The 24,881-nt window shown below is 44.1% G+C and overlaps 4 protein-coding genes across 6 annotated transcripts; 1 reads left to right on the top strand and 3 right to left on the bottom strand.

The window, feature by feature from the left end:
• Window positions 1-452: 452 nt before the first annotated feature.
• tmed8 (transmembrane p24 trafficking protein 8) lies at window positions 453-3,611 on the bottom strand. Of its 2 annotated transcripts, none has more exons than XM_070980046.1 (6): window positions 3,455-3,611; window positions 2,983-3,094; window positions 2,764-2,857; window positions 2,553-2,646; window positions 2,030-2,323; window positions 453-1,827 (listed from the first exon to the last, which is right to left on the bottom strand). In XM_070980046.1, exons 2-6 carry the CDS (start codon window positions 3,090-3,092, stop codon window positions 1,610-1,612), a joined length of 810 nt encoding a protein of 269 aa, XP_070836147.1. In that variant the 5' UTR covers window positions 3,093-3,094; window positions 3,455-3,611; the 3' UTR covers window positions 453-1,609. The 2 variants fall into 2 exon arrangements, with proteins under 2 accessions (XP_070836147.1, XP_070836148.1); XM_070980047.1 differs by having other exon boundaries at window positions 458-1,827; window positions 2,553-2,637; window positions 3,455-3,587.
• An 875-nt stretch (window positions 3,612-4,486) lies between these two features.
• Window positions 4,487-6,735, bottom strand: noxred1 (NADP-dependent oxidoreductase domain containing 1). Its single transcript, XM_070980110.1, has 6 exons — window positions 6,578-6,735; window positions 6,298-6,473; window positions 5,437-5,617; window positions 5,204-5,358; window positions 4,835-5,033; window positions 4,487-4,643 (listed from the first exon to the last, which is right to left on the bottom strand). The coding sequence occupies exons 1-6, from the start codon at window positions 6,733-6,735 to the stop codon at window positions 4,487-4,489; spliced, it is 1,026 nt and encodes a 341-aa protein (XP_070836211.1).
• A 321-nt stretch (window positions 6,736-7,056) lies between these two features.
• atg2b (autophagy related 2B) lies at window positions 7,057-21,111 on the bottom strand. 2 transcript variants are annotated; one of them, XM_070978710.1, is made up of 43 exons: window positions 21,055-21,111; window positions 19,959-20,370; window positions 19,695-19,857; window positions 19,402-19,554; window positions 19,208-19,310; window positions 18,857-19,019; window positions 18,592-18,771; window positions 18,400-18,496; window positions 18,116-18,280; window positions 17,838-17,989; window positions 17,609-17,720; window positions 17,022-17,265; window positions 16,778-16,940; window positions 16,517-16,609; window positions 16,213-16,401; window positions 15,731-16,004; window positions 15,530-15,638; window positions 15,251-15,452; window positions 14,336-14,478; window positions 14,027-14,184; window positions 13,720-13,895; window positions 13,461-13,611; window positions 13,119-13,321; window positions 12,561-12,641; window positions 12,310-12,416; window positions 12,131-12,223; window positions 11,984-12,054; window positions 11,818-11,894; window positions 11,563-11,733; window positions 11,347-11,479; window positions 11,058-11,257; window positions 10,742-10,971; window positions 10,526-10,643; window positions 10,252-10,443; window positions 10,075-10,176; window positions 9,896-9,974; window positions 9,593-9,803; window positions 9,440-9,509; window positions 9,272-9,354; window positions 9,040-9,161; window positions 8,666-8,820; window positions 8,425-8,574; window positions 7,057-8,343 (listed from the first exon to the last, which is right to left on the bottom strand). In XM_070978710.1, exons 2-43 carry the CDS (start codon window positions 20,118-20,120, stop codon window positions 8,113-8,115), a joined length of 6,231 nt encoding a protein of 2,076 aa, XP_070834811.1. In that variant the 5' UTR covers window positions 20,121-20,370; window positions 21,055-21,111; the 3' UTR covers window positions 7,057-8,112. The 2 variants fall into 2 exon arrangements, with proteins under 2 accessions (XP_070834811.1, XP_070834812.1); XM_070978711.1 differs by having other exon boundaries at window positions 19,959-21,063.
• Window positions 21,112-21,263: 152 nt separating this feature from the next.
• gskip (gsk3b interacting protein) lies at window positions 21,264-24,746 on the top strand. The gene is made up of 3 exons (XM_070978712.1): window positions 21,264-21,403; window positions 23,218-23,463; window positions 23,548-24,746. The coding sequence occupies exons 2-3, from the start codon at window positions 23,221-23,223 to the stop codon at window positions 23,704-23,706; spliced, it is 402 nt and encodes a 133-aa protein (XP_070834813.1). The 5' UTR covers window positions 21,264-21,403; window positions 23,218-23,220; the 3' UTR covers window positions 23,707-24,746.
• The last annotated feature ends 135 nt before the right edge of the window (window positions 24,747-24,881 follow it).

Raw genomic sequence — 24,881 nt, 5'->3', positions numbered from 1 at the left:
AAACAATAAATAAAATGTGCACAAAGATTTAGCAGAACATTAAGTTGAATGATGCTGTGTTATAACTAACACATATCTGGATAGCATCACACTGTATGAGGACACTTTAAGAATATGTTTATCTTACATGAGTGACAGTAGATGTAGTTGGGTTCTGACTGGCCTCTGGGGAGCGCTGAAAATAAAACCTGGTTTCATCAGCACCTCCGTAACAGTTACATCAATCCCCCAATGCCACAATTTAATGGAAGCACAGGGGACCATCCTGAAGCACTTTCTAATCCTGGATCAGCAGTGAGACTGTTATGAAATGACGGCGTCTCGGGTGGAATGGCCAGATTTGGCTGGCTGGCGACGCCACACAACAGCAGTTTATCTGACATGTTGCAACATATGCAAAACCATCATCTACTGACCAGCATTCGCTGGACTGATACGATTCGACGTGAATTGCAAAGAAAGTTAGACAATCTTCTCTTTATTGTGGAGTATAAATTTCAGGAACAAATGTCATCATAACTTACAGTAAAGGTACATTACAGCAAACATGGGAAGCAGTTACTTTACATTGTATACGGCATCAGCAGCCAAATGTGTGACATCTTTGGGAACATGCACACGAGTGAGGTGTGGCAGAAGAAACAGGATGGAGCAAGGCTACTCAACACACCACGCTGAGGAATAGATATTCAAAAACAAACACACCGACTTTTACTGACACACACCTGTGCACAAAACACATTTAGATGAAACATTACAACTGCTCCCTACCTCCAAAACAGCAAATTAAAGGGGGGGCAGGGGTCAGGCAAAAGTAAATATTGAATCTAAATTACATAATAAGAGCTTTATGTGATAAGGGATGACTTCTATTTGTGTCATAGAAAGCACACTTTGGAAAACTGTTACCACTTGCTTCAGTACATTCAACTTCTATCTTTGACCAACACGCCACTATGACAGCAGACAGCTCGGTGCATTACGTCATTATATTCTCCATTAACACGTGCTTCAACTGAACACACATTAAAAAATAAGTTAGGCTTCAAAGCACAAGGATAAATACGAGGAACAACAACAAAGGAACGTGATCATAGAAGGTGCACGCACGCACACACACACACACACACACACACACACACACACACACACACACACACACACACACACACACACACACACACACACACACAAAACCCACCTCAGTTTCTTTAGAGCACTGCTGGCAAAGCATAATGTATTCTGTGCAGGTGTTCCCTGATCACTGCTACCATAGAAATGTTACGGCTGAGGATAATATACGTTTTATGACCAGCGCTAGACCAAATAGCACAGTGCATACATGGGAACATGGTGCATATGCAAGGCTTCTTCAAATATCTGTCAGCAAGACACTGGAGTAAATGCTGCGTTGAAAACTATCTGAGCATATACTTAAATTCAACATGTGGCAACGCAAGCTGATAGTGATAAAAAATAGATAGAATGCCTATATTTAACCTTTTATACTATAACTTCATCTTTTTTTAAGTATGGAATCAAAAATAGTTCGTTCTTAAGAGCCGTTTTCTTCAGTAAAGTATACATTCAGAAGCAATAAGTTGGCATCTCAGGCACTGTAATAAACTCTGTAGTAGAGAGTTTTGTTTCGCCATAGTGAGTAGGAGTTATCGAACTTCAGGAGGTACGTGCCTTCGCCTGGAAAATCGTGGCTCCCCCCGTTCACGCACAAGTGGCTGTCCTGGCGGTATACGGGTAAGATTTCAGCCAAGTTTGAGTTGGTTTGAGTTTTGGAGCCCTTCTCAACGTCTCCATTACTGACGGGTCCTGCAGCAGAAAGCACATAAAACGCAAAGTCAACACATTGCCCGAGATCCCAGCTGGAGGAAAACACATAAAAAAACGCAATTATGTTGTGCTGCGTGGATACAGAATGACTGAGACATCCAGTGAAGAAAGGTTTTAAACAAGCCTCAGTGTGAGCTGCATTTAGACGCTTTAAAGTGTGAATTTGCAAACACTAACTGACCTTCCAGCTCCTCCTCTTCATCTTCGTCATCACTTGACTCGCTGATGTGCACAGTGATAGACCGGCTCGTGACAGGCGTCCAGTCAAAATATATGCCGAAGCCAATGTCGTAGCCGTCCGTGGCGAACTCCCAGCACACCTTTTTGGCCTCAGGGACAGTGGGCACGTGGACTGTCATGATGTCGCCTCGGTACACCGTCACCACGCTGTCCTCCTCCGTTCGAAGCTTCGCCTTGAGCTCCTTCAGGGCAGCAGATGTCCATGTCGTCGGAGGTTTCAGGGGCGGCATCTGGGCTGCCATCAGGAGCAACAAATCGGCAATGTGTTCACAAAGAGCATAACAATAACACTGATCATTATTTATCTAGCTCAGATAAGCCTCATTAAATCCTAGATTAAGGTTTATGGAGCTTGTGCTAAGCTTGTGGTACGCTGCAAACACATTTGCAACAGATTTATAAATCTCTGAATCCAAATCACAGAAACAAAACACAGCAGCAGTCATGATCAGCGGCTCCCTCACCTTTTATCTCAGTGGAGAGCGGACAGCTCCCAGCACCGTCGGTCTCCTCGCCTCCTTCCCCAGGGGCCAGCTCAGCAGGGGCCGCCTGATTACCCTCAAAATCCACACACACACAAGACTGATGTTATGGCTCATAGATGATGTTATATTGCACTTCTCCGTTTATTGCCACTCACAGACAGCTCTCGCAACACACTTAAATATTTATTACCTCAGTGTGTTTCCCTGAATCCTCCTTGGTTTCAGCCATGTCAGCGTGGGTTTTGGACTGGGACGAGCTCTGCGAAAGGTCTGTATTCTGGAGCCTGAGGAGCAGCAGAGCAGACATAATATTTCAACAGTGCGGACCATTAGGAGGGAAGAAGTACAACTGACAACACGTTTCCTTACAGCAGCTTAATAAGCGGCACTTTCTGTAACAGCAGGCTACCTGTCCAGAGGTCGGTTGTCGCACTGTTTGGATGTCAGTCCGGGGAACGACGAGAAGGACAGCGACGACAGCCGCGACTGGAGCTCTGATGAAGCCTCTGATCTCTCCATGACTGTGAAGACAAGACTACACCTCAGCCTGCGTGGCTGGAAAAGATGGGACCCCGCCCCTTCCAAGCATAGGGAGGAAGGGAGGGAAAGATGACAACAGTGAAACCAGCCTACCACCGCAGATAAACTAACTAAACAAGCCGCTGGTACACGTTAATGAGCCACGTTAAGCACAGCAAACCCCGGTGAATTGATAGCGACAGAAGCGAAATGTCTCCGTGTGTATCACGGGCTCTGCCGAGCTTCAGCTTTATCTGACGTTAGCTTGCAGCTGGCCGGCTAGCTGGTTAGCTCAAGTTAGCAACTACGACCTAGCAAGCGGCAAAAGTGCAGCCGAAGCGGCGGGCACAAACTTCTCTTACCACGGTGATACGCTGGGTCTTCAGAACTTAATGCGAGCTGACTTCAGTCCAAATCAGGCCATGAGGAAATACGCCTCCATATCACTGCAGTCGTGTCACGGGTTTCCCCACAGCGCTGCTGCCGCTGCTTGACAAGAAAAAACAGACCTGAATTTTTGACACTTCCGTGTTTTCTCGAGTGTTGCCGAAAATCTGCGAATCTGAAGCGTCGAGATCCTCCTCAAGACGTTAAGCCTGCACTTCATCAGGACAGTTTTATAGTTCAGCGGTGCAATTGTAGATTTTAAGACAACATCCAACCGTTATTTTATATTTGTTATTATTTTTCTCTGCATCTGATAAAATACAACAATTTAATGACAAATAAGACAGAATCACTGAACTTAAATGAACATTTCTGTAACAGTGTTATACATCATTGTGTCTGTTTAAAGAGATCTGCACTGTCTGCAGTGCACTTGTTAATAAAAAAAAATGCATCAACTAAATAAACAGGTAATCAAAAAACTAAAAAACAAGTGAAAAATAAATAAAGTCTTACTACACTTAACAACAGCATTTATCAGCAGATAGCAGCATGTAGCAGCAACCTTTTTTCTCCAAATGAACATTTATTTAACACTAATGTATGACTCACCTGAACACAGAGAAATATTTCAAAATCAACAAATGTGCGTTGTCTCTGAGCTGTCTGCAGAGCGCAGGCATCAGGTATATCAGATAGTCTGCCACTCTGTGATGTGACATCAATGAATAACAGGTCGACACATTCGTGTTTTTATGAAAAATGTAATTTATAATGCATTTGCAATATATTACAGAGCACACCAACTGCTGCTGCTTTTTGTACATTGTAAAATGTATTATTTTTCACATATTAACCAAGACAAATATGAAAAACTGATGAAATGAAAATACACCACTGAGTCCTATTAAATTTCTCATTTTCAGAATAACAATGTGCATCATAAGGAACACAAGCTCTGAACTTACACCTGTGCTGGACATCTTTAGAGGGTATACAGTTAGGTTTTACATTAGAGAGTAACTGTCAGATTTTGCAGGCGTCTCCAGCAGTGATTTGTATGCTGCAGAGATGCACTGTTGCATAGATTTGCTATTTGACAGAAAGCACAGCAGTGGTGTCTCCTTGGTCTGGGCATCAGTGAGAGAAATCCAGGGAAAAGGCCTTTGTGGAAGAAAAAAAAGATATCAAACAAACACAACATTTTTAATAAATGCTTTGCCTCTTTCCCTCAAATCTGTCAACACTGCATTACAATGAAAATCAACTGCTTGATCCATTTCCATTTTAATCTCTGGACAAGTTAAAATGACAGAAACATATCTACACTTAATCTATACAGTGTTGACACTCACTCCTCTGTGAGAAGGGAAGATGCATAAGATGCACTGATGAAACTCTGTGTGTTTAATTCCTCAGCGTGTGGCCATTTCTCTTTAAGGACAGTGTTGATCAGAGAGAGCGCATCACTGGATCCCAGACCGGCAGAGGTGCAGATATTTAGCAGGCTGTACAACACTGCACACACCCAGTTCAGACCCAGAGAAATGCCACCTAAGGGTACAGAAATATGGCTTAATTAATAGAGAAAATGTTGAATCAAGGCTGATGCCTCATTGCACCAAATTTCAAAGGCATTCTTTTACATCTTATATAAGAAGATGAGTTCAAACACAAGCCCTGAGAAAGAAGTTGAAGTCTGCAATAATAAAAACATGACATACCGCTCATTGTAAGAGGACATGATGCCTCTATCAGCAAAGGATCATTCAAAGCTGTGGACAGATGAGTGCAGCGCAGCCACACATCTGCACTGTCACAGGCCTCAAGGTTATACTGTGGTTTCAGAATGAAGTCGTGTCCAAGGAGCTGTGTTAGTCTGAAATAAAAGATGAAAAGTGAGGGATTCGGCAACTGAAGATCAACAAACAACAACACGGTATGAGTGTGGTGGTACCTGCTGACGGGCACAGCGGAGGTGAAGCTGTACACAAGGCAGCGCTTTGACAGGTGAGAGCGGAGATCAGCGCAAATGTTGGGGAGGTGAGAGGGCAGACAGCAGAGGAACAGGACGTCTGCCCAGGCTGCCAGTCTGCGGTTGTCGAAGAAACATTCAACTCCTTTTTGGATGAACTCCACTGGAATAAGGAAGCAAGTTTGTAAGTATGGCCTTTTCAGTACACAAGGAAGTAAGATCAAGGTGTAATTTAACTTTATTTGGACTTATACTTTGACTTATACAAACACACGTGCAAGTTTTATGGACAGTACTCCAATTATGCAAGAAACATCTCATTGATGCATCCTCAGTGATGTTTCCTGGGATCACTGGGTGTTTTGGGTCTTGCAACATCATGCACCCTCGCCCAGGTGACCCCAGCTGGTGACCCAGCTGGTGACCCAGCTGGGGTTGATCAAGTCGTGACTTGTGTCCCAGTAGCAGTCCATGGATCGGCCCTCTCAATCCAAAGCCACCTTGTGGCCTTCTCTGCGGCTTCACTCGCAGATTGAATGGCCCTCTTCTTGGCCGCCCCTACAGCGCCCAAATGACTGAGGACTTTGCAAAGAGAACGTCCTGCAAAACCTCTTATTCAAACACATGTGCCAGTTTTTTGGACAGTACTCCAAAATTTTTGGAAATGATTTTTTATTGATCTCTTGCTATAGTGATGCAGTCAGATGCTGCTTTCAGAATTAGGATTACTGGCATCTGACTCTCAGAATAGAGAGCTCAGGGCAGTTCCAGTGTTATTTATTAGTCATCACAAGCCAGCACTTGGCTGATTGAGTGAGTTTTGGTCTTATTTTGTTGGAGTACCTGCGGATTCTGGTCTTCTACTGGAGATCTTAATGTGTGATGGTTTGATGCCAGACTTTCCAAGGAGGGAGAGGAGCAGCTGTTTTCCCATGTGACCCATCCCAAGTATCCCGACGCAGAGGTCACCGTCTTCCCCTGATGAGCCTCCGTCTGCAGCGTGAAGTCCGATGAGACATCTATATGGAAACGTGAATCAACCAGAATGAGTCCAAACGGCACCACAAAGTTTGGTCAAGGGTTTCCTGTGTGTCACAAACCCTTTACATAGACCTACAATTACCTCAGTGACTGGACAAGTTTACACAGGACAAGTGCGTGCGCGCACCCGCAAACTGTCAGTCCAGCCGAGCGCGCGCGCAGGTGAATTAACTCCTTCTCCTCTTCAGTCAGTCCAGCTTCAAAAGAAAAACTGCTCCCATCAGCAAATACGTCCACCATGGCATCAGACTGTTGACAGATGGTCAGCTGAGCAGAATGTGGACACGGACCAGCTTTACAATGTAGTAAAAATGTGCCCCGTCCTTCTGTTTCCATGGCAAAAGCACAACTTCCGATTTGACGGCTAATAATTTTCAAAATAAAATTCTTAGCGACAAGCAAGTGAAAATTTAAAATCGATTATAAACATTTTCACCATAACAAAACCTCATCCATACATGCAACAAACACGTTTTTTTTTTCTTGCCAAATTTTCTCAGATTTAACACACTGGAAAGACTTCAGTTTGTGACAAACACAACCACACCCCAACACACTGTACTCATGTGGATTTAACCATTTTTATTTCCCTTTCATGCTTTTAATACAAATTCATCAGTCAACTGTACATTTATGTACAAGAAATATCATCCTGTCCACACAAAGAAGATAATGGGCAAATCAAAGGTTTGCAACACAACACACCAAATATCAATATTCAAACACTTAAAAAAAAATCAATTGCTCAGGATATTAAGACTTTGCTTTCAAGATTTTGAGTAGATACAGTTCCTTGTGTCAGCGGTGTGAAAATGTGAGCAGCAGACTGACAGATTAAACATCTGAAACTGTTTCTAATTTTGAAAAGCAGCTTTTCAGAACAGCAGCTTTTCCAAAAAACACTGACCACAGCTCAAAGTAAAGTTGAGAAACTCGTGAACCAAATTTGGGTCATCTTCCCATCTGTCATTCATTTGAGTAACCCTTCAAGTCACTTAAAAGTGCTGATTACAGAAATTACACAATGACTAACTTTCTGTCCTTGTTCTGTTAATATTTGCATGAAATGTTACACATTAGGAATATTTACAGTAAATAACAAGGCCCACATACAGTCCGTGTTATATAAATTAAGGGTCAATACACCTACAGCATTAGCCTTTGTTGACACCAAGCAGGGTAAGAGAACTGAACAACACACATGTAAACAGAGCTGTCTGAGAATGAAGCAAATGTTAGCATGTCATGAGACTAGAGCCAATTTCTTCATTACTTCATGATTTTGTATTTATAATGCCGTCATCTATCCCACAACAGCACGTGATCCACATGAAGACAACATGTGGCTCCTGAACTCATCACTACACATACATCCCTTTGATTGAATGTACAGCTGGACGATGCTGATAACCATGAAGGCACTGTGAGGGAACTGGTAAGCTGACACAAGCTGAATCACAGTAGCTCAAATTGCCATGAGATGAACGGTTTATCTACACTGGGGTTGTATATGCACCTCTGACGTGTTACTCCTCAAAAATGCTCTGGAGGAAAGATTCCAGGGCATCAACTGGCTGCTGCTTCTGCACAGTCATTGGTTTCAGGTGGCAATAAGAACTATTCCTCGCCCTGCCTCCATTTCTGAGACTCCTCCTGGCGCGCATCGGGGTGAATCTGGTTCCTCATCCCACCCAAGACATTGGAGGTGGCTTCTGTGGCCATGATGAGTGGTTTGACCACTGCAGGGGGCAGCTGGCGGAGAACTCCACCCACTGCTCCCGTCATCCCACGCTGCTCGTGCTCCCGGGTGGCTGTGTCATAGATGGTCAGTGCTGTGTCTGTGATCCCCTGTAGATGGAAACATTAAATCCTTGTTAAGAGTTTCTTTCCACTAATGTGAGTGAAGTGAAAATATATCTATATATTCACCTCTTTCACCACAGTATAGGCTTTGGCGACACCCTCCCTCAGGTCAACAGGCTGATGAGCCAGTCCATAATGGGAGAACCGTTTTATCCTCTTTGTGTCTCTCTCATCGGGCACTGGAGACACCATGTCATAGGCCGTCTCCGCTGCTGCCTAAAGATGACACACATGACGATAGATTTGACTGATGATTCATGAAGGCGTCAGAGGTGAAGACAGACTCTTAACTCGCAGTGGAGTTTACCTGGATGGTCCGCACCATCCTGTTGGTGAGCTCCAGAGCAGCCATAGCAGTAGACGTTCCAAAGGAGGCGGTGCCTCGCTGAAACCCTCGGACTATTCGACCATCTTTCCTGTACTGCTCAATGGGGAGCCAGACCAAGTCCCTGAATCCCTGAACTGAACAGAACATTCGTCTTAAAACTACAGAAATGCATTACCTGAGATGCACCTGAATCAACAAAAATGGTAATGACAGAAATACAATGTTCACCAGTAGAAGCTCCAGCTCATTACGGCTTTGAGCAGTTATGATAATCATTAAAGCACACTATGAAATGTAAGTTCATGTGACAACCCCACGACCCCAGTGACTTGGTTCAGAACTTGTGTCCTCACCTAGTTGTACCAGAGAGTGAATCGGTCCCACACCGCCCAGCAGTCCTGGTAGCTGGTTCTTCTTTATGTCATTCAGCCACTCATTTATTGCATAAGAAAACAGCTTATCCACCCCTAATAATCTGAGAGACAGCCAAGTATTAGTTTCCCGATTGGTTCTCTTCAATTACCAAATCACACTCTTGAAAGGCATATATTATGTACTGTGGTGTGTGAAGACGTTTAAACGTACCCTTGTCTGTAGCACAAACGCCTCAGTTTCAGCTCTGAACAATTAAGCTGTGTCAACCCGATAATGATCCCTGCAAATGTTCCCTGAAACAGAGCAGTCGTAAAATCATTCTTTAAAACACAAATAAAATAATGTGGAACTAACACATATCCCTCTTAGACCATGTACCTGCTCCATTGAAACGTGTTTCCCATGGTAGTCCAGGCGAATGGGAACCTCCGAGGTAAACCGAAACTCCCTGTTCAGAGAAGAAAACATTAACAAACGCAGACAGGCCATTTCTTCAAAAGCGGTTCCCTTATTTAGTTATTTAACCCTGACCTAAAGAAGATGGGCTGGTCTGTGAAAGAAGGAGCTGACGCTTCACTGTCCATCACTTCCTCCCTGCCAGATGTGGAGAAGCCATTGTGGCTCAAACGTCTCTGAGCAGGCACGGAGATGATTGGCGCCGGGTCCTGGCTGCTGCCGGCGTGCTTGGAGAAGCTGCAGGAGATCTCCGGGGCAGCCACTTTTTTTGTGGAAACACAGACAGCTGTGGAACAAAATACGGTCAGGAGTCAGTATCTGAAAGTCAGGGTTATGTGAAATTATGCTTGAGCTGAATGTACGAATAATGAATTTGACCTTCTTGAACAGGCGGTGAGAAAAACTCAACTTCTGTAGCGAGACTGGTAAAGAAATCCTTCAAGAAGAACAGTGCATCCTTCAAACAAGCAAAAAACAAGGCTGTCATTCAACAATGTTACTGAAGACGCTGAAACATGACTGTTTGACTGGCTGGAAAATTCATCTGTATCTTTCACCTGATCGATATTGAGGCGAAGAGGCATCAGGGAAACACGCAAACAGCACTCTTGGGGAGCCTGGCCCGACTCAGGACACATGTGCAGCGCCTTAACTGTCAACTGAGACCAGAAGCACAGAAGACGTTACAGCAGCCCAACACTTGAGTGGGTTAATGTGCGTGTCGCCTTCCTCACCATGTTAGAATGAGCTTTTCGGGGCATTTCCTTGCTAGAATACAAGTAGAGAAACTTGTTCATCTGTGAGGTAGCCAGTCTGTCTCGAATCTCCAAGTCCTGCACAACGAACACCTGCCGGGACACTGGCTGATCCATCGCTGGCCCAGAAGCCACCTGGGTCTGTGGGTACACCTCGTGCTGAAATCTCACCTGGGGGAAAGGTAAAAGACTCAAGGTATATATGTGATCTGTGTGAGGGCACAAACACTCATTCTATGCCAAGGAACTCTACCTTGCTGAGCTGTATCTCCATCAGGACGTCAGGGTTCCTTCCTCTTCCACCTCCTGCCCGTCCTGAGGCCTTGGCCTGTCTGACTGGAGTTTGGGAGGGAGAGCTATGAGGTGTAGACCTGCAAGGTCAAAAGAAGGATAAAAAATTAAACAAGCCTGTTTTTCCTTTTGAGCACATCTAATACAGTTTTGATCAGTTACACAGTTATTGGCTCACCCCCGGCTTCTTGCAGGAGATGCTGTGAAAATCATACTCCCAAAGTCTTTCCCACCATAGAGGTGCCAGACGACGGAGATCTCCTTGATGAGGTAGCGCACCTCTGGGATGGGAACGTTCAGGGCTCCACGGCTGGAATCACTCCCATCCAGAGGCTGACTGAAGTGATCATCTTTGATTTCCACAGGGTCTAAAGTAAGCTGCTTCACCACTGGCTCCTGATCAACATCCTGAAACACACATGGCTTATTAGTGAGCTAACACAGACTTTCAGTCTCTTTGTTACGCAGCCATAGCTGTGTGAGTGAGTCCTGACCTCTCCTCTGGAACCTGGTGTCTCAAGGATACAGAAGTCATCAGTCTCTTGGGTCAGGTTAGGGACAGGAGTGATGAGAGGAGAGTGCAGCATGGGGTAAGTGGGGCTTGAATCCTGGTTAAAGTTCCCACTCTCATCCGGGAACAAGAACAGGTCTGAGCGAGGCGGGTCGTGGTCTTGATTCTGCTCCTCATGTGCACCTGTTGATGTGTCGAAAAAGTACAAAATCTATTTAAGTTCCATCATTCACAGAGTTAAAACTTGAAACTTTACTGAGCGAAGTCTTCACCATTCTGCTGCAGCCCTGCTGCATGCTGCCCGTCAGTCTCCTCCATAGCTTCACTCATCAGATCCTGCAGCATCTGCTGCTCAGTCTCTGCGAGCAGGGGGGTCTGAGATGGGGGCCGGCTAGGAAACTCCACCTGTCCAAAAGTACACTCAAGCTAAGCATGCGGGACCCTGTTGTAAGTGCGTAATACTGCCTGATGCTGATATCACTGCTGACCTTGGTTCTTTGTGTCGTGCTGCTGTGCTTGGTCTCCGGTTCTGCAGGAGGCAGCAGGTCTCCATAGCTGGCTACATACTGGATAAGGTTCATGAGGGCGGCACAGGAGTCCGAACATGTTCTGATGTGAATGACGTCACTGGAGCAGCGCAGCTCAAATCTGGGCTCTGACTATCACCCAAGAAACAGTGAAGAATGAAGTTTTTCTGCGGGAAAACGTTTCAAACACTGATGTTTTTCAGAGACAACTCTTACCAACTTTCCATCCAGTCCAGGTTTGACAGCTGTAATCCTGAGCTCCAGTGTTCCCATGTCTACCACCTGGACATAGTCTGTGAAAAACACAAACGCACACATCGGTCAAAGATGCATTTAAGCATTTCGAGTGGCTTCTTCAAAATCATCACTGGAGTCAACCTACCACGTGCTAGATTGACAGAGACGGCATTACTCTTGTCTGAGAGGAAGAGAGCCGCTTCGTCCAAAATGATCCTGTGCACAACATATTACACTCAGCAAAGGCAACTTTTACTGTAACTCAGAGGCAAAAGCAGTCGCCCTTTCATACCTGAGTGTGGAGGAAGAGTGGTCTAAAGAGACGCTGCTGGAGATGCTGAAAGTCTCTACCACCAGCAGTGATCTGAGCGGCAGGTAAAGGGGTCTGTCAAGAGAAAAACAAATGACACATTACACTACACAGACAGATCACAAGCAAGTGTTTACAGGGAGGCCTGAAGTCTACTTTACCTGTAGTCTAGAGAGCAGCTCCACAGGTGTAAATGTAGGGTGGTGACAGACATAGGAGGGGCGTAACCCAACACAGGCTCATCGGAAACATTCAGGAAGTCAACAATCTGTTGTGAATGATCCACCAATAAGATTACATGTGTGATTTCACTGCATTAGATTTCCTTCAAACCTTCTCTGGACATCTATGTGAAGGCAAAAGAATGAGAGAGGTTTTATAAAAATGAAGCGGTAGCTCCATCCTGCCCTACCTGGTCATACCAGCTGAGACTGGGAGGGACCACTCTGTGCTGGAGTGTGGCTCCTCTCACTCCAACAGCAACCAGAAACTCCTGCATAAAAAGGCCCAAATCACCACAGAGAGCAGAAAACAAAACGGAGGCTGACTGATACTTTAAACACCAGTTCTGCCAAACACATTAAGTCTGTGCTGCATGAAACCAGAGGTGGTTTAAGGTCAAGATTTAAGGTCAGAGTATTCAAGAAAATCATTTCCACTTTGACAACAGCCCCATCTACAGGCCATGGAGTCACATGGTACATCTAAGGGGACTCAAAAAATTCTGTTGTTTTTTTCCCCCCAGACTTTACACGGCGCTGCTTACAACTCACTGACCTATGCAACATGTCACTCAAGATGCTTGCTCATTTTAGAAGTCTCAACAATCCACCATTGCTCAACAGACAAAGGATGTTGTTGGTCACAATCAGCCATGACGCTGGTACTTTGTTGACCACAACAAAATCGTTTCTAAAGCAACTAGAAAGTCAGGTCCCATCATTATCCATCAGTGGTTCGAATGCTCTACCTTGACATTGCGTTCTGCATTCTGTGCTGAGATTTTGACAGCGACAGACACCATGCTGCGGGCCTCCAGACCAATACCCTCCGAGGGTGTTGAGGATCGCTCAGGAGGTGTCTCTGATTGGTAGATAGTTGGCTCTAACCAGTGGGGATGTGTCCTGCAGGGCAGCTTGATGTCTGAGCCAGATGGGCCTCCATCCACAAGTCCTGAGCAGGTTAACATCATCAGTGAGTACATGAATGTAGACAAAGTACAGTGGCTGTAATAGCAATACTCTACTTTTAAGTCAAAACGTAACTCATACACAACAGCATAAGAGTAATAGTATAGTGAATGCTGGTTTACCTTGATGGTACATGCAAATATTGCTAGTGTGGAAACAGATGTAGTGTTGGTCTTTATATCCTTCGTACTGCGTCACACTGAACAGTACAGCGTTCTTCACCTCCAGCCAGAATTCGCCATGTTTGTTTTTCAGTACAGTTTTATCCTCCTTCTGGGAAAAAAAGATTGACGTTTAATCCCACATCCATAAAAGAAGATATAGGAAATGTCTGCTTCAAACTATGAAGATGGGAAGTGATATCAAGAAGCATGTGTTTACCTTAGCGTTGGTCTGAAGCGCCACCAGGCCATGATTGACACTGAGGATGACAGAGAACAGGCTCTGAGAGGTCTTGCTCTGGACTTTGGGCTTTTTCTTCTTGCGGGACCTGAGGCCAAGGTCACAGGCAGGAGAGTAATAGTGCATGGTCTCCTCCTCTGACCCACTGGTCTCATCTGAGAGCACAACACAAAGCACGTCAGTGAACTTTAAACATGACATGACAAACAGGACATCTTCACATTAGATGTTTCAATTAGAATAGCCTGACCCAATGCAAATTCATGGTAAACGTTTCTTGTCTCACCCTCGGGACCAGTGGAGCGGAACTGGCTGAAGCTGTCCTTGGAGTAAGTGTTGATCAACTGACTGGCGACAGAGAGTCCAACTCCATATGGCATGCTTTCCACTGTCTCCACTGGAGATGGAGCGGTGGGCTCCCATAGCAGCAGGTCATTGTTTATCCTAAAATATTGAGAATATATATTCTTACTTATGGAACAAGGTAGAGGTTAAGTATCTTAATAGGTATCTGATCAAAGTGAAGAGTCTTCCAGGTTTTTGTTGTACTAATTGTCTAATCCTGCCGTTTTGTATCATATTACAAATTCTGTACCTGTTGTGTAGTTTTTCATAGAACGCCTTGCTGGGGAGGACTAATTGCACATTGGGGAAACACAACTCAAGGATGAAGCGAGAGTTGTTCATGGTTTTTTCCTGGAACTCTGTCATCTCAGCGACATCACCAGGAATGACCATCTGCAATAAAAACAAAGATTTTCTAAACGCGGGCTCGTCGCCACTCGCTCTGTCAACAGGTAAGTCATGCAAAGCAGTGCTCGTGTTGGCGTTTGCATAATGATGCGTCAGTCATACATTTGAATACAATGGCTACAGGATATCCTCGCTCCTGAATGCAAATATGTTCACCTGCTTTAGAGCAATGCCGTCATCAAACCTAGAAGAATTCTTCAATTATTATTTGTAGCATAACTGAAGGTTTGATAATGTGTTATTAATGTTCAAGCTGGAGTGCATGACTTTTTCATATAAATGAAATTGGTTATGTTCAAGCTTCTGCCGAACGAGTTCACACAATGCTGATTCTCTGCATTTTGCAATATCCTGAAGTTTTTGAATCTGATGTCTGGTATGCCAGAGCTGAAGGGGGAAGCAACCATTGCAACGGAGAAGGCTACAGCAACTGGCAGCATGGTGAAGTCTATGGTGTCATAAGCATGGAGAAAATGTTTGTGTAGTTACTCTCACTGCCAGGAGGGGGAGACAAAACTTCCACACTGCAGGTTTCAGATTGAGACGCTGTACAGAGAACTGACTTGCTCAGGTGTTATGTTTACCACTGAATAAACTCTAAGATGCAATATTTAGCAACTGATTTGGGCTCCAGTACAATTACTTAATGTTTAAATGGAAAAATGTTGCATTTAAAGACTTAAAAATGTCATAATATATACAGTATTTGGCTGTATATTAACACTTAAATGAATGTGGCCCTTTAGCCATGGCCTACCTCTTCGTTCTCATACATAACCCTTCGTGATGAAAAGGGTGACGGTTCTGGTTTCCCAAAGTCACACACATCCTTCAGTGAATGGGCAGCCCCTTCCTCTTCTTCCTCTTCAAGGGAATGGTCCTCAGCCCCCTCGTCATCTTCAGCCGTCACCCGCTCAAGGATGGAGTGGACTGCGGTGGGGTTCATCTTCAGCACAATCCTGCTCAGGCAGATGAATATCCCTGAGAGATGCTCTCTGACTGGACAATCAGTCTGAGGTTGGTCAGATAAACTTACCTTGGCCAATCGAATTTCACACTCTCAGATGATGTCATGTCTCCGTCCATGGTGTGGGACACTCTGAGGAAGCGGGCAGCTGGCTGATCTGGCTCCTCCTGAAACTTCCCTGTGCGAAGCAAAAAGCAGTAAAGAGTAAGTCGTCAGCTGAAGAACAGCTGTTTCTTCAGTTTAAATTTGGCTCCCTTTAAAATCACATACCAATAAGCTCCCTGAAAGTGAGCTCCATTTTGGTTTGGTCAGGAGAGCTGCCGCCCATGAACTCTGTTTTCACTTCCAGATCCTCCAGCTCCAGGTAAAGAACTTCCTTCTGCAGGGACTTCTTGAACCAAGGGCCCCTCTCCTGATCTGAGCGCAGGTCAGGGATGGGGAAGCGGATTGCAAGGCCAAGCACTGGGGCATTGACAGTCAGCGAGACATGACAATTGGTAGGAGTATGGCTGTCATCAAGGAAAACCTCTGTAAAGGCCTTGTGCTGTGAAACAAGTTTAAAGAGACAAAGGATTGGATTATATATATGTTGTAGAAACAGCTTTTTTAAACTAAGTTTAAGACAATCAGTTGTGACAATCACTTCCTGGGTTATAATAATCATTATTATTATGACATTATATTATCATATCTGAGATATTCATATTTTAAAAAGTGTAATCTTAAATGAATAACTCTTGGGATGCCCTTACCAAGCTGACATGTTTATTATAGGATGTGTACATGTGGGAGGCCATCAACTCTGTGGTGGCCAGCTTCTGAGGTTGTAGCAATGAGTTGAGACGGTCTACGATGCTGATGTCCAGCTCACACCGCACAGGGCCCAGCTCCACCTGGATCTCAGCTTTCCTGGGAATAGTGCTGAGGCGAACCTGGCCGCCCTGCGCAGAGAACCGAAGGATTGATTGAGCAGAAGCCAAACAACGTGCAGATAATGTGCTTGAGTGTTCAGTGTTCAGTGCTACGGTTTCATGTTGGACTAACAAATGCTGTCACCTGAGGGCCTCTGCGCTCGGCCTGTTTGTAAAGCAGGTGAAGGCAGGTGGTAAGCGGCGCATCAGCACTGGCTGTGGTGTCAAATGTCAGGAGCTGAGGTGTGACAGAGAAACAAGTGAGAAACACTCTTAATGTCATGCCACCTCCAACTTTCAGGTGTACATTCAGTAGTTTCAGGCATACTGAAAGTATATGCAGTGTTTAACCAACCAAAGCTCAGTGAAGAACAACAGTTTAGACCAACAGGCTTGAAACTCTAACCTCAGTGTACTGAATGCCTCTTTGGGAACCACTACTGACAGACTCAGAGGGGAACAGACACTCCAGAAACTCCATCTGGTTAAGGGAGATGTCAGTACTGAAAGTCCGCAAGCTGGATCCCTGACAGTGTTCGTAGTTTATCTTCAAGCCCTGTCCAACAAACCTGCAAATATAAGCCCAGATTAGGCCCACATCGAACACTTAAAGGACAAATCTGTCCTGTTGGTGAAAAATAAAAGTGCACCTGAGATGGTCGTGGGGGCAGGCCTGGTTAAACACTGTCCGAGACTGAAGCAGAGCAGCTGGGGAGAGATGGCCAGGGCCCACCGTGCTGAAGAAGTGTGCAGCCATCGGGCCAAGGGGACTGGGAGCAGCATCTGGAGGCGGCAGCGGGTCGATGTGGAGGACCGAGATAGTCAGGCTACTCAGTGTCAACCTTAACACCAGCTCTGGTCGTGACTCATCGCCATGGGTTTTGGATGGATGGGCTGAAATACAACAATGGCAGATATAAATACTTGATATTTCATTTCAGTGTTTGTAGGCTTAAACACTTTTCACTGGTTGTCGTATCTTCAACCACTGATAAAAGATTTTATCAGACAGATATGCTGACATACAGTGGGTATTCAACACGTCAGCATTTGTTTCATCAAACATATATCCAATGCAGCTATTCACATGAAACTCAGACCAGATATTGGTTTTAAGGCAATAAAACTACACAGATAAAGAAATCTCAACAGTCCAATCCATATGAATGAAAACCTGTAACCTCTTCTCTTTTCTTGTAAAATGTGTCAAAATACACTGATATACTGTGATACTTACAAGCCTGCCTCAGTAATTTTTGAGGGAGTTGTGAATCCCGCGATTGGACGGGAGTTTCATTCGTCTGCTTTTCTCTTTGGCGTGGTACATCCATGTAATCATCCCAGAGAGCCTACAAATACAGATATGATCTGATAAATCACACAAACAAAAACATCCAAACTGAAAATGGTCATCTGTGTACCTCCTAATTTTGTCAGTGCAAAGATTAAATTACATTGTGACCTACTGTTGCATTTCCAGAGGGAGACTCTCCTGGAGAGGCAGAGTAGTTGCTATTAAGTGATAAATCCAAGTCAACTGTGGGTGGTTCTCCCAGGGGAGGAAGGGATGACAGGCTATGTGACATGTCCATGTCTGCCATGGAGAAGAATACGTCATCTACACCAGATGTGTTGAAAAATAAATAAACAGACCAAGGGAGAACACATTTCATTAGTGAGATGCAACCACAATATCTGATTTCTCAGAAAGATCAGGGGTTAGAGGACAGTGTTTCAGTCCAACCTCGACTGGACACAGTTCTGGTGGTCTGGCTCTCGAAGAGGTCGGGGTCTGTCCCTGGCACAGCGGTGTCCTTCTTCAGACAGCGGTTTAGTTCCATATGCAGCCGATACTCATCCTCCTGCTGTATGGGTCGGCTCTTTCTATCCTTAGACCATTCCTGTGAACCTGCGCACAAAGAATAAGAAATAGTTTATTCACTATATTTCTAAATAACTCATTTGGTGACGTTCTTACCCTGTTTGATCCAAGTGGTTTCCATCATCTATCAAAAGAGGGGTGCTCACCTCCGCCAGAGAACGCTCCAAACAAGTCCAGAAGAAGATGGACTTGCCGTGGGGAGAGCAGAATAGTAAGTGTGTCAATATGTCCAACAACATCCAGCTGAAAGGAAGCATGTAGAACATTCTGGTTAAGAGGAGTTATCATTTGTTTATAACACTGAGTCACTTTTCTGTAATTAAAAAATGGTTCTTTACCTTTGCTCCAGGCATAGCCAAGTTATTTTTCAGAGTGAGGGACAGCTCTATTTTACCACCGAGGCTCCCAACCTGCACAGGTTCAAAGGGTGTTGTGGAGGATACGGGCTCTGTGAACTGGGGATGAGGCTCACATATAATTTTAGGATTCCAGCTTGGGGAGAGCTTTGGCTCAGTTTCCTGCAAAATAACACACACACATATCTTTAAAAGGCTTGCACATAGAACGCTTTTATGCCAAATGTCAAAGACTCGCTACACCAACCGTTGGAGTGGGTGAAGATTTACAACCAGCGCGAGACACATCTGAAAACTCATCCCAAAACACGGTGATGCCTTCCATCTGCAAGTTTTTATGCGCGAATGTGGTTGGCTGATGCACATTAACGTTTGAACTCTCCTCGCCGGTTTCATCACAGTATACAATCCTGAAAGCAACCGCAAAAGACAATTAGGTGGAGGCATCCCTGTGTATGTACTATATTCATTAATCAACAGCATTCCTTTCTTATCGCTTATAGATTTCTTAATTTATGAGAGGACATTAATAATGGATTCTGATACTGGAAATCAGCTTAGAATTTCTTGGAAGAAGCCTGACGTCCCGTTGACTTACTTGTTGATTCGAATCTCGAGGGCAATTCCAGTTTTCGAATTTTCTGGAATGTGTTCAACTCTGAGGACAGTATCCAAAAATGTCACTTTAACTCTTCTCAGAACTGCAAGATAGGAAATTAAAAGAAATTACTTTACAAAACACGAGGATGGAAACCTCTCTAAATGTTGCCTGACAGTATAGACATAATGTACCTGTTTCTATCGTTTCTGCAAACTTCTCTAATCCCTCAAAAGGCTGGAAGCTCTCTCCCATATCGTCAGTGAGTTTCTGACTCAGACATTCTTTGGCAAGCTGCATGCTGCTTGTCATGAAACTGGACCAGTACATGGGCTCAGTGCCAGATGCTGGAAAAACAGGTTACACTGTCATTAGCTATCAACCTGTTCACATGTAAACAAATTATGTCTTCCCAACACTTTTCCATGAATCTAAAACCTTTTTCACAGATGGTGATGTAGTGCCACACAGTAGAATCTCTCCTTACCTACTCTTGGTCTTGGTCTGAGCACCATCTCCAACCCCTTGACCTCCAGGGCGCAGTTTTCCTGCAGCAGTGCTGCCCATGGGACAGTGAGAGAGATTGTCTGGATGAACCCTGCGATTACTTCAAAAGGGGCGTCTGCAGTCTCGAGCAGCTCATTGAGTGACTGAGGAATAAGAAATAATGCTGAAGCTTCTCTTCATTCATGCTGATTCTGTTTAAATCTAAGAAATTACTCTGCTGACACAAAGGTAACATCACACATACCCATTTATCCAATGGCACTTGTGCAAGCGATCCAGTGCCTTGATAGAGGTCTAAACTGAGCTGATCTAAGCTCAGTTTCTCCTGCAGAAAGTTGCCAAGGTACCGATGCAGGAGGTATCTGCAGGCCCGCTTCTTGATGGACTCCGAAAATGGCCAAGGCATCTTAACTCAGTGGGTGAACAGTACACAGGTGATGAAATGGATCTTAAGGTTGTGCAACCGGAATGCTATAGCTACTCAAACTGCTATGATTTAATCACTGCTGTTACAGTCGTGTCATCCTGTCGATTTAAAGACATTGAGAAATCGTGAGCTCAAACACCCTTCATATCCCAAGATTAGGGACACTTTAGAGGATGTGTTGACACTCGGGGATGTGTGTGAGAATTGGTCCGACTCCAGTTTGCTGCGCCTATGGAAAGACACACATATGGCGCCCCTTGGTAATTTTATACTTGAGACAACTTGAGACTTCACACGAAATAATGTTTACAGCACAGACGAAAGCAAGCTCCATTGACGCGTCAGTTTAAGACAGAGACTGTTTTCAACTTCTCCTGAGTAGCTTTATAATATAGTCGCATAAAATGTCCCGATAACATTAGTGTTGTTCTAAGCTGACACTTATTTCCCATTCTAGAGCCAGTGTTAGCTAACGTTAGCCAAACACACTTGCGAAATACCTGTTAGCATGCCACAGACGTGCTGGTCAATAGCTACCCTTAGCTATGTTTATTAAACGGAGCTGTCATAGAGAGACGGTAGCTGCGCTTTGACGTCTGGCTAGACAAAGGCATGTCATTTGGCTAACTAGCCGGCTAGCAGGTATGAGGCCAGCACCGCTAGCCAATGAACCGCTCCTATCAGCACAGTGAGTTAACATTAGCATGGCCGGCTAACGTCAGGTTAAGCTTATAGTGGTACATGCTCGCTAGTTAGCTGGCTAGCTAACCTAAAATCCAACATTTCTCAAGTCATCTACCCTCACATAAGAAAAGCACGCTGATAAAACTCTACACATAGATACACCAGCGCGACACACCGACACAAGAGTAACTAAACGTAGGGGAAGATGCTCCTGCAGCTCCCAAGTTACCTTCTGACTGAGTTGTTTACAAACACTTTCATGACTCCGCACCAATTGAGCCTACACACTCCAGGGTGGGATTAGACAATGACGTCATAACATGGCGGAACTGCGTGGTCCGCGAGACAGTTACTTGGTCAAGATTTATGCAGGTGGTTATTTAGGCACAAAGCAGTTACAGCAGAAACAGGTCGCTGTGTGTTTTAATGTCACTACAGTTACTGGCTGTTCACACATTTGAGCCCCAGCAGTTATCTGGCCAACGTTAGCTGACGCTCATTTGACCGAACCTTGTCCACGGAGAGCTCCGACTGGGCTGGAAGCTTCCACAAGCCGGAAGAATACAACCAGCGAGGAGGTGAGAAAAATGAACGCAGTTATGTTAGAGATGATTTTTGAAACATAATCAGAACAAACGTGCGATTATCGTTGTAGTTACAGTAAATATGCACGTTTGAGATGTAGAGAGAATGTTGAAATACGTTTATTGCTCGCAGAACCGTGAATTGTTTGGCTACCGTTAGCCGGGTCATGCTTAGTTTTCCTTAAGTTTATCCCAAAACGGTGCAGATGTTTGCCTTGTTAGCATCCAAGTTTCCAAGAGTAGATCTGTCTAGATGACTGTCGGAATATGAATTAGCCGAAGTACAACGTTTGCATGAAACACCTTGATCTAATACCAATTATGATGTACGTAGGTACATTAACCATACATATTATGCATGAGCGTCCTACACAGGAAGGCTGCTGAGGGTAGATGAAACTACTCAACACTATATGAAATAGTTAAAAAAAAATCAGCTCCACCTCGACCACCTGCAACAAAAAATGCAACAATACTGATCTATGAATACAATATAATAATATAACACTCATTGTAAATCAAATTTTGATACTTACAATTACAGCAGTACAACTTGCTGATGATGCTTATGTACTGTAGCTAAAATAATATTTTCAGAGCAGTGTCGTTGCTTGTAATTTCTTATGTTTTCATGGGTTTTCATCTTTTATTTCCTCCACTACTGAATGGGGATGTATCTGCCAGTAGGTCTTAAACTATCATTTAATCTTTATTTAAACTAAGAAATTACAAATGTTTTGTAAAAATGATTAAAGTGGGTTTTTTGGGGGGGTTCAGACAACTTGGAGCCTACACTTACTGGCACTGTATGTCAGTTTAAATTCGAATTACGAAGTAAATCATAATAATACTTTCTCCTCCCACAAAAACGACAGATCTTCTGTCTCACCTGTAACATCCACATCAGCTCAACAGTTTGGAAAGAACAGGTTAAGTAAAGGTTTCTGCATGTTTGCACAATCAGCAGTCACATTAATGACGGCTCGTTGCCAGTGAAGGCATCCAGCCAGCAGAGTGAACCATGACGAAGACAGATGTGAAGGAACAGCTGACATGCAGGAAAAGGTCTCACGCAGGAAGGCACGGCAGAGCACTCCATGACATAAATGGGCCAAAACAATTTCATTCAGCAATTCAGCTGATTGAAAAAGTGTATCAGTCCTAAGGAGTGAATGTGTAGATGTGAAACAATGGCTTATTTTCATGGTATACAAGTTTTCTCTCTCAGTCTGTGTTGAGTATTGATGACTGGTTGGGAAATACCCATTGATCTGTTCCAGCAACTGTATTTAGTTCAGGAAGTTGACGACATGTCGGTCAAGGTCCTCCATAAGTTTATATTGGTTTAATCTTTCCTCACTCAAACAGCGACTCATAAAGGATGTGTTTAAATAGTCCACATTGCTCTTAAAACAGATAATTCAGTCAGCTGCATGTTTGTTTCAGTTCTGCTTTTTTCTTTTGAGAAAGGTTTCCTCCAGGAAACATGTTGTGATGCTCTGCAGCTGGTTCACACATGGACAAATCTATGTTTTGAAAGGTTTATGATCAGATATCACAGATGTGATGTAAAAGACATTCTCCTGCTTTACCACTGTCTCTGTGAAGATGATACATAGCAGGGGTGTTAAGTCCAATAAAAATAGCTGGTTGTCATGGCAGTCGAGGGCTGACTCAGTCCTGGTTAACTACAGGGTTTCTGAAGTGTCACTGTGGACGTGGAGAACTCTTTCTATCAATGTGTTAGTCAGCAAATTTTAAAAGTGTGAGGTTCCAGCGGAGTGAATCGCATTGCTTGTCTGTTGTAGGGGATGGAGGTAGACTGCCAGCCTGAGGAATCCATCGTCTCTTCATTTGATGACGACTGTGTTGTGCTCGGTGACGTCAAGGACATGAGATTGGAGGCAGAAGCGGTCGTCAATGACGTGCTTTTCGCCGTTTCTGAAATGCACGTGTCACAGAGTCTCAACAGCGCGTCAGATGTGGCCTACATCAACGTGGAGACGAGAGAGGGAAACCGGTATTGTCTGGAGCTCACAGAGGCAGGACTGCGGGTAAGATGCATTTAAAGTGAGACACATTGTATGCACGTTTCAGACCCCATGCCAGTTTTCACTGTAAATCACTCTACCACACAGGTGGTGGGATATGCCTTTGATCAAGTGGACGAGGATTTGAGCACCCAGTATCACGAGACTGTTTACTCGCTTCTGGACACGCTGAGTCCGGGTTACAGAGAAGCCTTCGGGAACGCTTTGCTCCAGCGGCTGGAGAGACTCAAGCAAAACGGACAATAAAAAAGGGCCAGGATGCTGCAAAAGATGTACAAGTGGAATAAAGGTTGTTGATGTGGGTGCATTTGGATATGAGCCAATAATAACCAAGTATGGTCAAATATTATAGCCTATTATGTGACATCCACCTGCCTAGCTACCACTACAATAAGGGTCGCCCTGCCCTATCAACTTTGCTTTGTTCTGACTTTCGTACCATTGAATGAATTCATGTTAGTTACTTTGGGGACTGCTGGGGATTGGCTGTATGGGCTCCGTTGCAACATTGTGTTGTTGACTTTACTGTGGAAAGTTCTTCCAGCGTCCACATGTAACAAATTTGTAACTGTGCAGCGTTTGAGGATTCTGCACCTTTTGTACTCCTCAGAATGACGAGAAAAAAGAAGCAGCAAGGTGTGTGATTTATTGATCCAGCTCCCCCTTCTGCCTCGCTTGCACTAAAGCTGTGACCTGATAACTGATCAAATATACCCAACTTCCTCAGCGGGTGTCTCAGTGAAAGAGCCAAAGCTATATTCTTTCAGCTCTACTCATGTAAACTGCCTTAATGACTGACTTTTGGTTAGAAAAGTACAAAAAAACAAAGTCATTGTTTTACTCATTTTGTATTGATGATGATGGTCCTTTCAAATGGATAACAAGTTCAGAAACAAAAACTTATTTGCAAAGTTGTGTCATAAACGAAGATGGCACTGTATTTAATACCAGTTAAGTTAATTGTGTTTGGATATATATTTTTCTTTCTCTCCATACAGCAGTCATTGCAACTCAAGCTTGTATTTCAAACTTAGGCTGTGACAGTATCAAAGCTATGCTTGTGGAGGTTTAAATATTTTTTAGAGTGGTGTCGTCTTTAAACTTAAACTGATTCATTTGGTCAGAATACACAGCATTTTTTGCACTTCAGGAGCTGCTTTTGTTTATTGTGTATATGACCTGGTTATGATCCTACTTGAGTGTTATGAGGATGTGTTCTCTTTGCATTCATACTGTTATTCCTTGCTGCTGACCATTGCTCAGACCAATAAAATCTCAGAATTATGGCAAGTCTTTTTTTTTTTTTCCCCACCACATCAGTAACCATCTACAATAGATAAGAGTGCATATTGATACAAGGGGAGAAGTCATCGAGCTCATGTGAGTCTGTCCAGCCAGGCAAGATAAGGTGAGCTGACAAG

The sequence above is a fragment of the Chaetodon trifascialis genome, chromosome 14 (genome assembly GCF_039877785.1).
Source record: "Chaetodon trifascialis isolate fChaTrf1 chromosome 14, fChaTrf1.hap1, whole genome shotgun sequence".
Taxonomy (NCBI): Eukaryota; Metazoa; Chordata; class Actinopteri; order Chaetodontiformes; family Chaetodontidae; genus Chaetodon; species Chaetodon trifascialis.
The sequence above is the reverse complement of the archived record's forward strand: the minus strand, read 5'-3'. Positions and strand labels throughout refer to the sequence as shown.